Raw genomic sequence first — 17,053 nt, 5'->3', positions numbered from 1 at the left:
AGTCTCTACTTAGGTTAATAAAGTTCTAAAGTGATCTAGAACAAGAAAAAAATTATCATGATGACGAAAAAAAGAGAGAAATAAAATATGATAAAAATATATTTGAATTAATATGGAGGACGTTGATACTTATACACTGAGTTTTGTTTATACTCTCAATTTAAATTTTGTTTATATTTATTTTTATTTATTAAATATAACATTTTATTATTAAAAGAATGAGTAAATGGAAAATAAGAAAAAAATGGAATATCAAAATATATTTTTCGTAATATTAAGTCTATATAAATAATAAGATGTTAAGAAAGATGGTAGCAAAAACTTGAAAAGAGTGAAAGCAAAGAAGCATAAATAATTAAGAGCAAAGATGACTTAGAAGAAGGTTTTTTCTTGTTTGTTGGATCATACGATAAAATGATTGATGATGTTTCAAATGATATATGGATTGATGGTGTTTCAAAAGAGAGTTCAGATGATACAAAGGCAAATGGTTCTAATAGTAGAATATTTTTGTATAAATCTTTTGCCTAACTCTCTTGTGAAATGTGTGATCAATTTTAATGTCAAGACAAAGGATTTCAGTAAGCTTGGCTCTAATTAGACACTATTCATACAAACCACTAGATGATGCAAGCAAGCATGACGTCTCCTTTAAATATAGAAAATAATGCTATACAAAAATCAAATATAGATTGATCACACAGAAAAAAAGAATTGTAATGTGAAATTTATACTGAATTTACGATGCGAAATTTGATTATTGTCGCTGGTGCAATCAAATAGAAGCCACCGGTTAGTGCAATGGTTATTTGAATATGCAGAAAGGGACAAAAGTAAAAAATTGATAAAAAGACTTAGATAAAATATGAAAAAAAAGCAGGTTGATTCTCTACTTTTCTCATAGTTGGATTTTTCATTTACTATTATATGAATATTGTTCATTAATTTATAAACAAAGATTTTCAAGTTAATTCAAACAAACATCAAGTAATTTGACAAGACTCTCAATGTTCCAAAGTTTATATTAAAACTCTTTTTAGACCTCACACATGTAAAATCATATTTCCTTTTTTTAACTCTATAATTAAACAAACAAGTATGCAAAAGAATTAATCAAGATAGTATTAATTAATTAGTTTATCTTTTCACTAGTTCCAATGTATATAAGAGTGAAATGTTATTAACATTTTACTCATTTCAACTATTATAATGACTTCATTATTAGTAGATATGTAAATTTGGTCCTCATTATATGGTTTCACCCTTACCCACATGGGTTGAAGTTAGAAAAACCCAAAGGACAAAAAAGATTTCCATAAAAAAAGTCTACAAGAGCCAAAATATCTACAAAAATCATGTGAATCAAAACTAACCTATAAGCCTTTTTTTTTCGAAAAATGTTTATTTTGAATACAAGAAAAAATTAATTAACTCCTAATTATTTACAAATTTAAGTGCTTTTAATTTATCAAATAACTATATACAAACATTTTAATAAGACTAAATAGACTTTGTAAGAGATTTTAATAAACTTAATTGTTTTTTTATATAGGAAAATTTTGCAGTAACATAGGATGTTAAAATCCTTGACTAACTAAACATATTTAATTTTTCTTGACTGACTAAATATATTTTTAAGGTATATAATATAGTCATCTAATTTTGTTATTTTGTTATGCAAAAACTTCATATATATTTTATATATATAATATTTCGTTTATATTTCAGGAAGTAATTTCTTACTTTTTATGATTTTTTATCAAAATAAACAATAAATTATTTATAATATTAAGTGGTCTATGATGTATCATTTCTTAATATTCATTAAATTTATTAGTATTAGAATGAATACTTAAAGATTATATACATTTATGGTGTTGTTATTAATTCAATTGTTGAACATGTAGTTTATTAGTTTTTCATTTTTTTATTCTTGTAATATTTTTAATCATACATATATATTATGATTATTTTATATGTTGATTGATTCACTTTTAAAATATATGTTTTACCATAGGCATAAAAAATGTGAATAAAAAATAATATAAAATGTTATTTTTAAATCAAAATTTTAAAATATAATTTTATTGATATTTTTATATTATGTTTTAACATGAAACTTCTATCTTTATGCTTAAATTTTTAACCATGTTGATTTTCTTCTGTATAGAATTAAAAGAAATTAAAAAATTATTAAAATGTTATAAAAAATACATAATATATAAAAAATCAATTACTTATAATATGGAAAAATTCACTTCTTATTAATTAATTCATTTATACCTTTTAAAATGTTTATTTAATTTTAAAAAAATTAAAAACTAATTAAGACAAAGAAAAATTATTTTATTTTATTTATTATGATTTTTTTTACAAAGACTACATTTGTTTAATTGTTAAAAATTAAAGATTACAAAAATGTCCCTAATTATTAAAGCAATATAAAATGATAATTGTTAATGTTATATTTAATTGAAAAAATGTTTATAAAGAGTGAAAAATTAATATTAATTATTAAAATTAATTTTAATATTGTCCAAAAAATTTATTTTAGTAAAATAAATTTATTTTTAGTTGTAATATTTTTTTAATATTATTTATTACCAAGTGGTATGATTTTTAAAGAGAGAAATAATTAAACAAAGATAAAATATTACATTAGATAAAAGTTTTATTTATAATTATATTAATATAAAATTATTTATTTTTCAAAAATAAATAAAATATTTGTAATATATATATTTTTTAAAATATATTTAAATATATATAACTATTCTTCAAATTGATTAACACTTTATATTCATCATTATAGTTAAATGAGATTATAACTTAATAATTGAATCAATAAAATTACTTTGTAAACGTTATTAATTAGCGTCTAACATTTAATAAAAGTCATACAAGTTTAATTATATATATATATATATAATAACATGTAATAATGCTTATAATTAAATTAAAATCAATATTTAAATAATTTTGTTGAAAACTAATTTTAAAATAATTATCTTTATTTAAATACAAGAAAAAAATATTTTTATACAGGAAAATATATATAACTGAAAATAAACATTAAAAATAATTTAACAAAATTTTAGAATCTAAATAACTCGTTCTAATTTTTTACTTTATATTTCAAAAAGAATTTTAGATATGTTATCAAGAAAAAGTTGAAAAATGAACTGGATGTTCTACAATGGGACAATGAAAGTGAGAATAGAGCCATATGTCTATGCAAAGAACGTGGACATAGTGTTTGCACCGTGGAAGCTTCCTCACTTCTTCTTCTTCGTAAACTGATAAGCAAACGGGACTCAAAATCTTCCATCTTTTCTTTTTCTTTTGCCACCTCTCCTCTCTTGTACTTGAAGCTCAAAAGCAATTGTCTCTATCGGTTCTCCAAGCTTCTCTTTATCTCCGAAACCCCTTCAATATTTGTTCCCATACCATTGGGACTTGACCCCGGAAGCTGCGACCGTGAGTGGCTGTGTTTCAGGAGGAAGACGTTGTATACATAGTAGAACCGAGCGCAGAAATTAATTTCTTGTAAGCACTAGAATCGGATACGTGATATTTGGAACCGAATACATGTATTTTGCACTTTTTGCTGAAAGCTAGAACCGGATATGTCATGGGAACCGAATACACGACCATCTTCTTCAAGAACTGGAACTAAATACATGAAAAACAACTTAACTTTTCTTCAACCGCTGCTTCAAGCTCCTTCTTCGTCATCCATGAACCCCTTTCTTCGTCATCTCAGCTCCAACCTACAACAACCACATCAAAATCTGAAAGAAAGATTACTCAGATCAGAGGGCATATACAGCTGGTATTATCATATGTATTAAGGGTAAAAAAGCCTTTTACCTTCAATTCATTGCAAATCTTTTCAGCACAGCAGGTGATACAAAAATGAGGTATTCCACAAATCTCCTCAATTTCATCGTTGCAAATAAGCGAAAGTGAATAACACTGTCGTTTGGATTCATCGCTCGCAAACCCGCATGAACAATAAAATAGCGTTAGAAAGGAAGATTATTTTATTTAGATTCTTATTCAATATTATTGTATTTTTTTTCAATTCAAACAATTTAAAGGATATATGATACCTAGTAGCCATCCACCTTTGAGAATTTGAATCATAGAACATTGTCTGAATGTATGCTAACTGGAGAAAAAGGGTGAGTTTCAGAGCTTTAACTCTGCTTTTTAAGATGCTGCATACTGTCAGAACCCATTAAAAACACACCCAAAACCCCTCTGAGCAGACGCCAGGTGTCAAGCGAAGGAAATCTGGAAATCAGAAAGTAGAAGACAGGTGTGGGTAGTAGAGTGGATGTTCGTCCTTAACGGTGGTAGCAAAGCTTAATTTTTCAAAACTCATGCCACTCTCTGCATGCAACCATCTTCTTCAACCTTCTGAAACTCCATTCTTCTCCTCCTTCTCTCTAAGATTTCTTCAGCTTCTCTCTACGAAATCTTACTCTTTTCTTCCTCCGATCATCAAACAAACCACACCTGAGCATTTCCGGCGTCGAGGGTGTTCGTTTGGACCGATCAGTTTTCGATTCCGAGTTGGTAAGTTCATCTCCCCCTCAGCCGTGTGGTTTCCTAATACATGCAAACCTAGTTTATGGGTTGCATGAATCAATCATCTTGTTCTGAAAGTTTTTGGATTTTCTGTTTGGTTTAGTTTTAGAAGTTGTCAAGCGTTGAGGGTAGAAAGATTTGTAGAGGTGAACCAGTAACCATATCTGTGAGCGTTCGTTCACGTTAAGAGGTAAGGAAAGCTTATATAATTTAACTATATGTTAATTTTTACGTCGTTTTTAATGGATGCATGTTTGTTGAGTTGCTGAATATATATGAAGTATGATTGTTGATATGTTTGACTATATGATGTATGAATATTTATTACGATATGGATGTTTGATTTTATGAAAATAGATGAGGAAAAATGAATTGCTATAAAGAATTATAAGTATGAAATTCCCTATGAAAGTGTACGATCGTCATTGAATGGTCTTTGACCGTTCGGTTTTTCTAGTAGACTTGGTTGGAATTGGATTCTTTCATTTGGGAAGAATCCTAGTTGAGGACGTGCGTCTTTGTTTTGTAATACTTGTACATGAGCGTTCGGCCAAGGATAGTCGTCCCTTGGTATTTGGTTATAAACCCAAGTATATCTATATGTATTTGTGTAATTCGTTTGTTCTTAAACACTACTAAAAATGGTATCCATTATATTTATCAACCTTTTCTTTATAGGTTAGTAGTACTTACATCAAGTGCTCGTGCTGATTAAGTGCTTAGTCTTACACCAGACACTCTTTCTCCTTTCTGTAATATATATATATATATATATATATATATATATATATATATATATATATATATATATATATATATATATATATATATATATATATATATATATATATATATATACACACACACACACACACACATATAATAAGAACGTTCATCCAAACTCAATAGGGTTTGCCCTTTTCGGGGCTTGGTCTTTGACTGGCATTCTGATTGTTCTTGACGTTTAACTCGTTCAAAGGCTAGGTATATTTATTGACGTTCGATTTATTCACCGGATCCATTGAAGTACCCTTATTTGATGTCCCTCAGTGTCTGTCTAAATTGGTTCCAGCCTAGAGTCTTAGTACTCGGCCTAGGCTTGTTGGCGTTCGGTCTAACTCTCGTGAGTCAGTTCATTCAATTGGCTTACCTAGTAAATAAAGTTTAGTTCTATTCGTCCTCGAGAAATATTATTGAAATCAGTCTTTTTCTTAAACTGATGTTCACACTTTCGGTTTTGATCCGTTTTGGAACTAGAGACCTTTGGTCTCACTCAGAGTGTTCGGTCTTGTTCAGGGTTGATGTTTAACGTTCGGTATTTGGTATCCTAAGGGGTCTTTGTACGAAAGGTTCAATTGAGATTATTAATAATGAAAGATGAATCGAATATGTTATGGATGAAATGAATTGGATTATGAACGAGCGCTCCGGGGAGGAATAGCTCATGAATGAATATTGGAAATTTGGTAAAGTATGAATGTGGGCATGCTAAGCTGGCGGTTCATCCTGATATTCCGTGATTACTCGTTCTCACGTAGAGAAGAGTAAGTCATGAGTGAGAATGGCAGGAGGTCCTAGTCCTTATGGTTAATTTGGACATATAGGACTAACCTCGGGTGGCAGCTATTGAGGGTATCACAGTTACTACATCACCCGGGTGCACGAACGTCGTAGCTACACAAAATTCATACAGTCCGGACAGTCAGAGTCTAGTATTAGGCTTTGTATGTAAGAATGAATGAAATGATCTTGTTTATGTGAATTGTGTGAAATACATGTTGATGATTAAATTGAATTACATAAGCTTACCCTATTTTCCTGTCTTGTCCGTTTTGTACGTTCGTTGGTGTGTCCTTCTGTTGCAATGATCATCCGTGTGGATGTGAGCAGAAGGAGAAGCATTGCTGGAAGAAGAAAACTTAGTAGAGGTGGAAGTTAAGACCGAACCATAGAGTCGTTCGGTCAGTAGTTGGTTTGTTTGAAAGATGACCGTTCGGTCATCTTTTGGGCTATTTATTTTGTAGGTCATTCGGTATAGTTCCTTTGTAAATCGTTCGACCTAGTTTCAGCTTTTGTGCAGATTTTGATTTCCTCGTTATATTGTAAGGTCGTTCAGCCGTAATTGTACTGAATCCCTTTTGTAAGACTGAAATGTAATATTATTAGATGTGATCATTCAAGTATATAGTTTCATACTGTATTATTTGGGATGTTACACATACACTGAGATTATATGACCATTAAATTAAATAATTTTATAACCCAACCTTTTAATTTCAATTCTCACTAATTCATCAATTCTAATCCCTTTTAATAAACGTATGCAATTTACACTATCAAATACATTCCCAGCCACCATGCCTGAGCTAAATTACAGCATCCACAGTCTATTATATGTTTTATTTGCTTTAACTATTTTCATTTTATGGATGACATTATTTAAAAAAGAAAAGACTGGTATGGACAATGCACCAATGTCTGAAGTTATCACCCAACTCATCTGCATTACAATAAATTGTCAGGTCAGTTTGAAATTTCATTTGATAATTAAAAGAAATATAATAAAAATGGTATACTGCGTAAATAAAATATTATAAAAATATAATATAATAAAACCTAAAATAAACATAAGTATTCTTACTTGCATAAATAAAATATTATAAAAATACCTAATTTAGCATCTTCATTAGAGAATATGTCAGGAGTAATAATTCGAGTTTTTTTATAAAAGTTAACAATTAATAAAATAATTAAATATTTAATATAATTAAATATTTGATATGGTCATATGAGAAATATATATAAAATGTTATTTCGTATATGAAAATGGTGAGTATAAAAGTACAAAAATATATATTTTATTTAATATATGAAAACTTAAAAAGCATGAAACATTATTATATATTTTCTTTAATAACGTAAGAATAAGTATAATATAAAAATATTGATTTAAATATAATAAAATTATATATTATTAAACTATTTAATAAAATATATAATTATATATGTATAGAAATGATATTGTTTTTAAAAACTAATTAAAATTTTATAATAATGTTAAATTCATCTTAATCCTGATCTAATCCTATTTGAGAAGGACTATGATGTTGAAGTATTTTTTGGTAAATAGGACTTTTTTAAGAATAGATTAGAACTGTCCATGGATTACGTATCAAATTAATATCATAGTATTAAAATATGAAGAGAAATGTTAGATTTGCCGTATAAACTTTAGCAACAGGAACATCTCCTCTAAATATTGCAAAAACTTAAAAGGGAGAGTTTGTCCAGGCGTTGAAAAGGATTAAAGGAAAAACATCAATTGCTTTAAAAGAATTCCTTATTTACTATCCCATTTTATCAATGATTTTGAAAAAAGAAAAAGAAATTGTTTATTTTAAATGTCATTTTACCATATATTAGTGCAACATTAATTATTATTTCAATTATATATTTTATTTCGACGGCATATTTCTATTAATTGGTAACTAAATGAAAATGAGAAATTAAAATCAACATTTAAAAATATGAATAGATATGAGAACCAAATATTTTTGTTTGAAGCATTTAAATCCGAAATTTGGTCATGTAGAGGATTAAGAATAAACTATTTGAAGATACAAAGAGAATAAACTATTTGTATATATTTCTTTGAAGATACAAAGAAATATAAACAAAAAAAAAAAGTGGAATTGTTACTTTATTATGACTTAAGTAAATGTTGGTTACATACCAGGTACACATAAGTGCATATTAAATGAAAGTTTAATGTGACACAGATCAGGAAGCTTTACAAGTTTATCTGTATGAAAGTTTAAGTTTGGTCCTGCAACCCTAAGACAATTACAAATATCTCTTATACCTTGACCACTGGCCATGGCTCTGTTGAATGCAGCTGAAGCTGAATTACAGCAGTCAGAAGATGGATTAGGTGTGTTATTCACCAAATACTGTCCACAAAAGCTCAGTAATTTTTCATCTCCACTGCATGTTGCAGGAATTTGAGAATAACTCAATCTTGTTACTGCCAAACCATAAGCCATTACAAACATCATTACTGCTAATACTTTCTTCTCTCCCATCTTCTCTTCAACTTTCTTTTCAATTTTATTCTCATTTCTACCATACCATTGCTTATATATATATACACACTTTTACTATTTATTTCTATAAAAACTATTCAATAACATTATTACAAAATAGCAAGTTATTATTATATATTTAATTCCTCAGGATCACGTTAAATGAAATTTTCAAAATAATCTCATCTTATTATGATTTGATTAACCATTTGTAGCATACCATTGCTTATTTATAGTATTTATGTCTAGAATAACTTTGAATTCTCTTGTGCAATCTTTTCTATTAAAACTTTTAAATAAGATTATTGCAAAATATAATATTAAATGAAAGTTATTATTATATATTTAATTCTTTGGGATACACAAACGTTTACATTAATGTTAAATGAAAATTTCCAAATAAAGTAACGTGATTATGAACTTTGACAAAAGTATCAATTAGGTTAACATTAAATTCCATCAATCATTTCCCTTATTAGGATATAATATTATTTTGCTAAAATTTAAAAAGAGAATAAAAATTTACCAGGATCAAAACATAATGAACCAAAACAAATAAGTTTTTGCTATTATTTAAAAAGTTACTTTATAAAACGTGTTTAAAAATGGAAATTTCAAATAGTCTAATATTTTCAATACCTGAATTCAAATAACAATTCTGTTAAATATTCATTAAAATGTTAAATGAACCAGCACTATACTTACTGAGTCAATTATTTTTATACCTTAATTCAAATATCAATTAGCCAAATAGTCATTCAAATACTAAATGAAGCAGCTACTGATTTAGTAAATTTTTAAATTCAATATTGATTTAGTTAAACGTTTTTAAAAGGTAATAATTTATTTAAATTTTAATGAAAATATTAATTAAAATATACGTTAACATATAATTTTTTCCATCACAAACTTTTATCTAAATATGCTACAAAAATGTTTTACGATTGTCTGGATTAAGTTTCGTAATTTAAAATATATTTTCTGTTGGAAAATTTTTAATATATGCTAACATAGCAATTCCAACGAATTATTTATTTAAATATTAATCTAATTAAACAATTATTTAAGTTTATTTAAACAGTAAAGGATCTAAGTTCAGAAATAAATTTACATTTGTACTTCTTTCTTGTTTTCGTGCTCACCCTAGGTTCCTTCTGTTCTTGATACACCTACACACGTTCTTGGTTTGTCAAGAAATTTACATTTCAAAGAAGAACCACTCTCGCTTAGGCATGTTCCATTCAACCAAGATAGACAAGAAAGAAAAGTCTCTCTTTCTTGGTGATTTCAATTTTGTCCCAGAAGGTGAAACTAAAACCTGCTAATATACTCATTCAATTATTTTCTAAATACATTATTTTAAGATGATTTCAAAATGTATAAAAAGAATCTGAGTCATTCTCCCTGCGCCTCACTACCCTCGTCCTGCACCTCCAAAAAAAATTATAATTCCAAAGTGTACCCCTTGTCAGTCAAAGAAGAGAGAGAAAAATATTGTGGTTAAAAAGTTTAGTAAAACTTTAAACCCTAAAACTTTAACTCTTCTTCTTCCTCCGCATCTCACTCTCTGCCGCATCTCACTCCCTGCCGCATCTCACACAGCAGTCAAACCCTACACCTACACCCCCTCCTTCCTCCCTCTTTTTCTCTCCGTCCTTTGTCTCTGCCATCCCACGGTGCTTTGCTCGCGTTCCTCGTTTGTTTTCTTCACATATCTGAGCTGGCGTACAGGTTAGTACCATCTTGCCTGTAATCTGTAATATATTTGTTTGCTGTTATGTGCTGGGTTGGGATCGTGGGTCGTGTTCGGAGAGCTCGCTGGCCATCAGAACCAAGGATAAACGCAGTTCGATCTGCGACACACATATAACCGGGGCACACCGGACTTCGATCTGCGGCAAGGAGAAGCCGGACTTCGATCTGCGGCAAGGAGAACAGAGGCCGGACTTCGATCTGCGGCAAGGAGCGCTGGACTTCGATCTGCGGCAAGGAGCAGAGGCGTTTTGAGACTTAGTTTTTTAATTAAATATCTAATTAAATATCATATATGTGATCTCCAGAATAGGCTTTGATTTGAATGTCTGGTTGAAATATCTGTTTGATTTGAATGTCTGGTTGAAATATCTGTTCGTCTTGTTGCCATATATATTGGTTATGATATTTGTTTTTCAATTGTTTATTTTTTTTTCAAATGTTTTTTCATTTCCAACAGCACTACCACCACCCCGAGAATTTTAACCACAACTCAATCCAATTACAATGCAGTAAACCAGTGAAAATTGAACAAAAATAACTTGCTGCTACAGTGCAAAACCAAGAACAGGCACCTCAGGGTTTATAACAAAAAAATATTTTTGTGGTTGGAAGTTAAAAAAATTAAATTCATTAATTACCGTTTTGACTTTTTATTAAATGAAGGGCAAACAGGTAAATTTGGGAGTGAGGATGAGGTGAGGGAGGTGTAGGAAGATTCACTCAAAGAATCTTTACACTAAGTGTGACTTTTTTTACACATTTATGACTCCATCATGTAGTTATTCATGTGCATGCCTCCCTATATATATATATATATATATATATATATATATATATATATATATATATATATATATATATATATATATATATATATATATATATATATATATATATATATATATATATATATAAATCAAGAAAGAGAATGTAGTTATCAAGGTACATGTCCATATACATTATACGCAAGCTATACACAAAATAATAGAGAAATTGATCCCTCCGTCAACTATCATTATTTCTTTTTTTTTTTTTTGGTCGTAGTAGCTTTCTTCTTTGCACCTGATTCCTTCTCTACGTTTCATACCTATGAATTAAATTCCGAACAATGTCCCTACGATGATACTGAAAAAAAATTCTATTTTTTTAGTTATTGCTGCTTAGAAAATAATATTGGATTCTTTTTAGGAAACATAAAGTAAAGATTGCCTTCTTTTGGACCTTAAGTCGATCCTAAATAAATTTTGAAATTCACATCGTAATCATTGCAAAGGGTATGCAAATTAACAAAAAATTGTATACGTTTAAAAATTATATATAAAATAGTTTACGGAAAAAAAAAATTCAGATCGTGAAATATTGGCTAAAATGCTAAATCTTTTTAACAATTGAATCTAATTAATACATTTACCAGTTATTAACTTTTACAATAACTATATTAAAAACAACAAATATTAATGGTTTCTAATTGGTGGGTAATGAAATTTTTTTAAGCATTAATAATACATTAAACTAATAATTCAATATTTTCTTACAATATTCTTCTTTTAACACAGTAATATATTTTATTTACCGTTATGCTAAAGTTTGGGAAAATGTAACTGAGAGTCAAATTCTTACATTGACCAAAATATGTGTACTATGGACTGCATATCAGCATGTGCGATCCGATTTGTCAGGCACATAATACTATGACTATTTACATTTGATTTGGGGTAAGTACGCTTTATTATTAATAATTTCACTTAATTTATTTATTCTTTAAAATAGTGCAAACTGCACGAAGTAATGTTGTTTTTCTAAAATTAAAAATAATATAATGATGTATTGAAAATGAGTAAATAACTTTTATGAATAAAAATGTCAAACTTAGTAAAATTTATTATTTTTAATTGATTTGTCTTTATTTATCAATAATTTTTGGTACAGTAGTTACAATACTTAAATATATGTTGGGTGAATGCTTATTTTTATTTTACTCTTTTAAATAAGTTATTTCTTTTGTTTTTTATCACTAAAACTATTTAATATTGTATTTTATTACAAAACATATATCACTTATTTCAATTAAAAAAAGACATTTTTATTTTATTTTAACTCCTATACGTTTTACTTTTTAATTTAGTCTTGAAAACATAAAAGTCATGACATAGTTAAGATTAAGAAAGAAGGTTAATAAACAAAAGTTAAACAAAAAATAATGACTAAAACTAAAACACTTATATGCTAAGAGGTCAAAAGTTGATTAAACTTTATTACTGGCGAAGTATTGAGATACCAAAACTAATCCTAAATACCTGGTTAGTTACAACAATAGAAGAGTCCATAAAAGGAATCTCGTATTAATTTAGTTTATCTTATTATCTGCACTCACTTAAACATCACATTCCTTACATGTGATGTCCCTATACTTACTTGAATGTCATTCACCACAACCTGACAATCAGTCTATCAAACCAAGACCACCTTGATCTTTGCAAAAAGGCTTCAAGCTCATAACATAGCTTGAACCTGACGAAAACACAAACTAACTCACTTAATTTGATTCCGTAGAAGAAAATATTTAATGCTACTAATTTTCACAAGACTTTAAAAAAATAATCACTTTTTCAAAATTAATCCTAAACCTTTTAAAGATAAGTTTAACTCTAACTAAACATAGATGCCCTAACTAATTCTCTATAACGAGTACCATTTTAGAATAAATGGTACTTATGTAGATTCAGGGTATTTAATAAAATAATGAATCCATGGCATTAATAATGATGGTGTAGTTAGATGAATCGAGTAAATGAAGCCCCACTACTCGGTTAATGAACAGCTAAAGTCAAAAGGGAAGCATCTACAGAACCCGGGTTCAGAGTCCCACACTGGGACTAATTGTCTAATTTAATCTGTTAGTTTAACTTTACCTAATCCATTCAATAAAAATGTTCAAAATAAAATCTCAGTTCCTATTCTCATCATCCACTTGACCATTACTATACTATAAACTCATCGTGGTTCACTGTGCTAGAAGAAGCATATGTGGTCCACTAACTATCTAGTGCAACATAAAACCTTCACCTGCAACTCAAACGAGGCCACGCTATTTAACTATCTAAGGAGCAATAGCAGAAAAGACAAGCAAATAAAAATACGTATTTGATATAAATATAATAAAGTGTAAACTTACCCATACTTATCTTCAGAGGCACTGCATAAGATAAAAGAAAAAAAAGATAAAAAAAAAAGGAAGAAGAAAAAGCATCGTACCTAGTCATTGATACCATGTTCGCGCAGAGAAAAGCAAACAATGTCTGGGGAGACCACAAATTTATTGTCCCCCGGCTCCAAGCGATCAATGGCCCCTCTATTTTTCTTCTTCTATATCACTGTCTAGTTCCTCTCCACTGCCCACGCAACACGCTCTCACACCTTCAAAATGAACGTCCACTTCTTCTGCTGCTTCTTCTTGTCGCTCTCATCTTTCCATGTAAGAACAAACACACACAGTTTTACCTCTATAAATTGCATAACAACTATAATAAAACTACCACAATGCATTGCTCTGTTTTGTTTCATTTCCATGTTCTGTAACTTTTCTTCCACAAATGCAGGTTTCTCTAGCAACCCGCGAACGCATAAACCCATTCAGCCCCAAAGCCTCCCTCATTCGCTATTGGAACACTCGAGTCACCAATAGGCCTCCAATCCCTCACTTTCTTCTGGCTAAAGCTTCACCTCTTACCCCACAACACTATGCTATTCTCAACAAACTTTTAAACGAAAAACCCAAACTCTACATTCCCAAGCTTCACCAATCCCTCTGTTCCTCACCCAACTTATTCTGTTCCTTCGACGATGCATCAAACACGCACAGACTCCAGCGCAAAAACGACGACGCCAACTTCGCCGTTTACAACAACAAACACTTCGCTAACTACGGCTCCTCTAAAGTCGACGGAGTCGACTCCTTCAAAAACTACTCCAACGGCCTAAACGCGAACAACGACGCCTTTCGGAGATACAGCGACTCCTCGACGCGCCGCGCCGAACAGTTCAAGAACTACGCCGATAACGGTAACGTTGCGAATACGAACTTCACCAGCTACGGTTCCGCCGCTGCTCAATCCTCCAGCGACTTCAACAACTACGATAAAACGGTGAACGTTCCCAACCTCGGTTTCACCACCTACGACTCCGGCTCCTCCAACCACAAACTGTCGTTCGCCAGCTACGGCAACGAAACAAATTCCGGATCGCAATCCTTCTCGAGCTACGGAAAACGCGTCATTGGCGGAACCAGCGAGTTCACGAATTACGCTAGCGACGCGAACATTCTGCAATCGCATTTCAACAATTACGGCGACTTCAGCGCCGGTGCAGCAAACGACTCCTTCAAGTCCTACAGCTTCAACGGTAACAATCCGCGGAACGATTTTAAAACATACGGAGCCGGATCGACAGGATCCGCCGCCGAAAATTTCATCAGTTACCGGAACCGCGCCAATGTCGGCGACGACTCGTTCCAAAGCTACGCCGCGAGGTCGAAGTCCGGCACCGCCACATTCGCGAACTACGGCATGTCGTTCAACGTAGGAAACGACAGTTTCGCGGAGTACGGAAAGGGCGCGACGGGGAAGAGCTCGTTCGGGTTTAAATCTTACGGGTTGGGCCGCGCGTTTAAAGTGTACAACAAAGACGGCGCGTCATTTTCGGGGTATCGTAATTTCAGCGCAACAAGTGGCAGAGTTGTAAATAAGCGGGTGGAGCAGGGTAAGTTCTTTAGAGAATCGATGATGAAGGAAGGGAACGTGATTTTAATGCCTGACATTAGGGATAAAATGCCTGCAAGGTCGTTTTTGCCCCTAACGATTGCTTCGAAATTGCCGTTCTCGTCGGCGAGGATCGACGAAATGAGGGTATTGTTCGACGTGCAGGAGGGGTCTTTTACAGAGCGCGTGATAGTTAACGCGTTGGGTGAGTGCGAGAGGGAGCCGAGCAGGGGTGAGACGAAACGGTGTATCGCGTCTGCAGAGGAAATGATAGAGTTTGCGGCATCGGTGATGGGTCCCAGTGCTGTGGTGAGGACCACGGAGAATGTGAACGGTTCAGGATCGAGTGTGATGATTGGTAAGGTCTACCCAGTGGAGGGTGGAAAAGTAACGAAATCGGTTTCGTGTCATCAGAGTTTGTACCCTTACTTGCTGTATTATTGCCACAGTGTACCTCAAGTGAGAGTTTATGAAGCTGATATTCTTAAAGTGGAGACCAAGGAGAAGATGAATCACGGTGTTGCCATCTGTCACCTTGACACGTCAGCGTGGGGCCCAGAACACGGGGCATTCTTGGCACTGGGATCAGGCCCTGGGAAAATTGAGGTGTGCCACTGGATTTTCGAGAACGACATGACGTGGACCACTTGAAGAGAAAGAATCTCTACTTTGGTTTTTTCGGTTGCCCTATATCAAAATTGAAACAGATGGATCTTTAATTAACATTGTGAAGCCACTCGCGTTTTCTTTCTTTTTGTCATTATCTTGGAGTTGTTCTATTTATAATTCAGCTTGTCTCCTTTTGTAGAGTTTTGGATTACTCGGTGATGAGCAATCATTAGTAGTATTGACGCTTTCATTTCTATTTACTGTGCCTAATTTAAAATTTGAATGGTTAATGTTATGAGTGTTGTTACTATTGCTATGGGGATTTTTGAAGTTTTGATTTTTGAAATGTGAAAAGACGTGAAGCTGGTGCATTGAGGTGGCAGTGGAAGACAAGGGAAGGAATATGCATTACACGAATGTTAAGAAATGTTTGGTTTGGGCAATGAGCCAAAGCCATTTGAGAAGCATATTCTTGAGGGTTGCATTACTGAGTTGGTGTTGTGTCAGTGAAATGAGTTTAGGTGAAGGCGAATGAGATATGGTGAAGTGCGCATGTTGTGGGTGGAGTGATTGTGCGGTATAAAGTGAGAGCAAAAAATAGCATGCACATATCGCAGCTTTAAGTGCAACCAAAGAAACGGTGCATCAAAGCCTGAAAGGCACCATCCATAGCTTATGATAGGTGAGTGGCATGAGGTACGCAGGGGACAATATCAGACAATTAGGACCCACCACCACACCCTCACCTCTTCCATAGCCCTTTATCCCTTTTAGACTTCTGGAGTGCTCTGTATCTATTTCTAACCATCCCATGCCTTCGTTTCATCAAACGCTTTCATGTATGTTTTTGTTACTTTCATCATTCTTCCTATACGTTGCTTCACATATTATCTAACTTCATTTTAGATTATTCTTTATATATTTAATTTTATATTCTAAATTAATAATGAGTTTTTTAACACCAATATTCTACTTTCATTTATTCAAATATTGTTTTCATAAAACTAGTGGATGCATAAGATTTTTAAAATAAAATATCATAACATCCTCAATGATCAAAATAATCATGGCTACCACCAGTAAATATTAATGAAATTTATGAATAATCTATAAATATTAGTTATATTTTATAATAAAGTTACTTATATTTTATAGTAAGTGTTGAAATTTATAAATAATTTAAACTTATGTTATATATAAATATTGTAGTTGTATTTTGTAATAAATATTAAAATTTGTAAATACTCAATATATATA

The 17,053-nt window shown here is 31.3% G+C and overlaps 1 protein-coding gene across 1 annotated transcript; it reads left to right on the top strand.

Annotated features, from left to right (window-relative positions):
- The first annotated feature begins 13,710 nt into the window (after positions 1-13,710).
- Positions 13,711-16,106, top strand: LOC124841736 (polygalacturonase 1 beta-like protein 2). The gene is made up of 2 exons (XM_047318063.2): positions 13,711-13,905; positions 14,030-16,106. Exons 1-2 carry the CDS (start codon positions 13,855-13,857, stop codon positions 15,836-15,838), a joined length of 1,860 nt encoding a protein of 619 aa, XP_047174019.1. The 5' UTR covers positions 13,711-13,854; the 3' UTR covers positions 15,839-16,106.
- The last annotated feature ends 947 nt before the right edge of the window (positions 16,107-17,053 follow it).

Source organism: Vigna umbellata, chromosome 2 (assembly GCF_029865625.1).
Source record: "Vigna umbellata cultivar VRB3 chromosome 2, Vumbellata_1.0, whole genome shotgun sequence".
NCBI classification, from domain to species: Eukaryota; Viridiplantae; Streptophyta; class Magnoliopsida; order Fabales; family Fabaceae; genus Vigna; species Vigna umbellata.
This window is presented reverse-complemented; position numbering and strand designations above follow the sequence as displayed.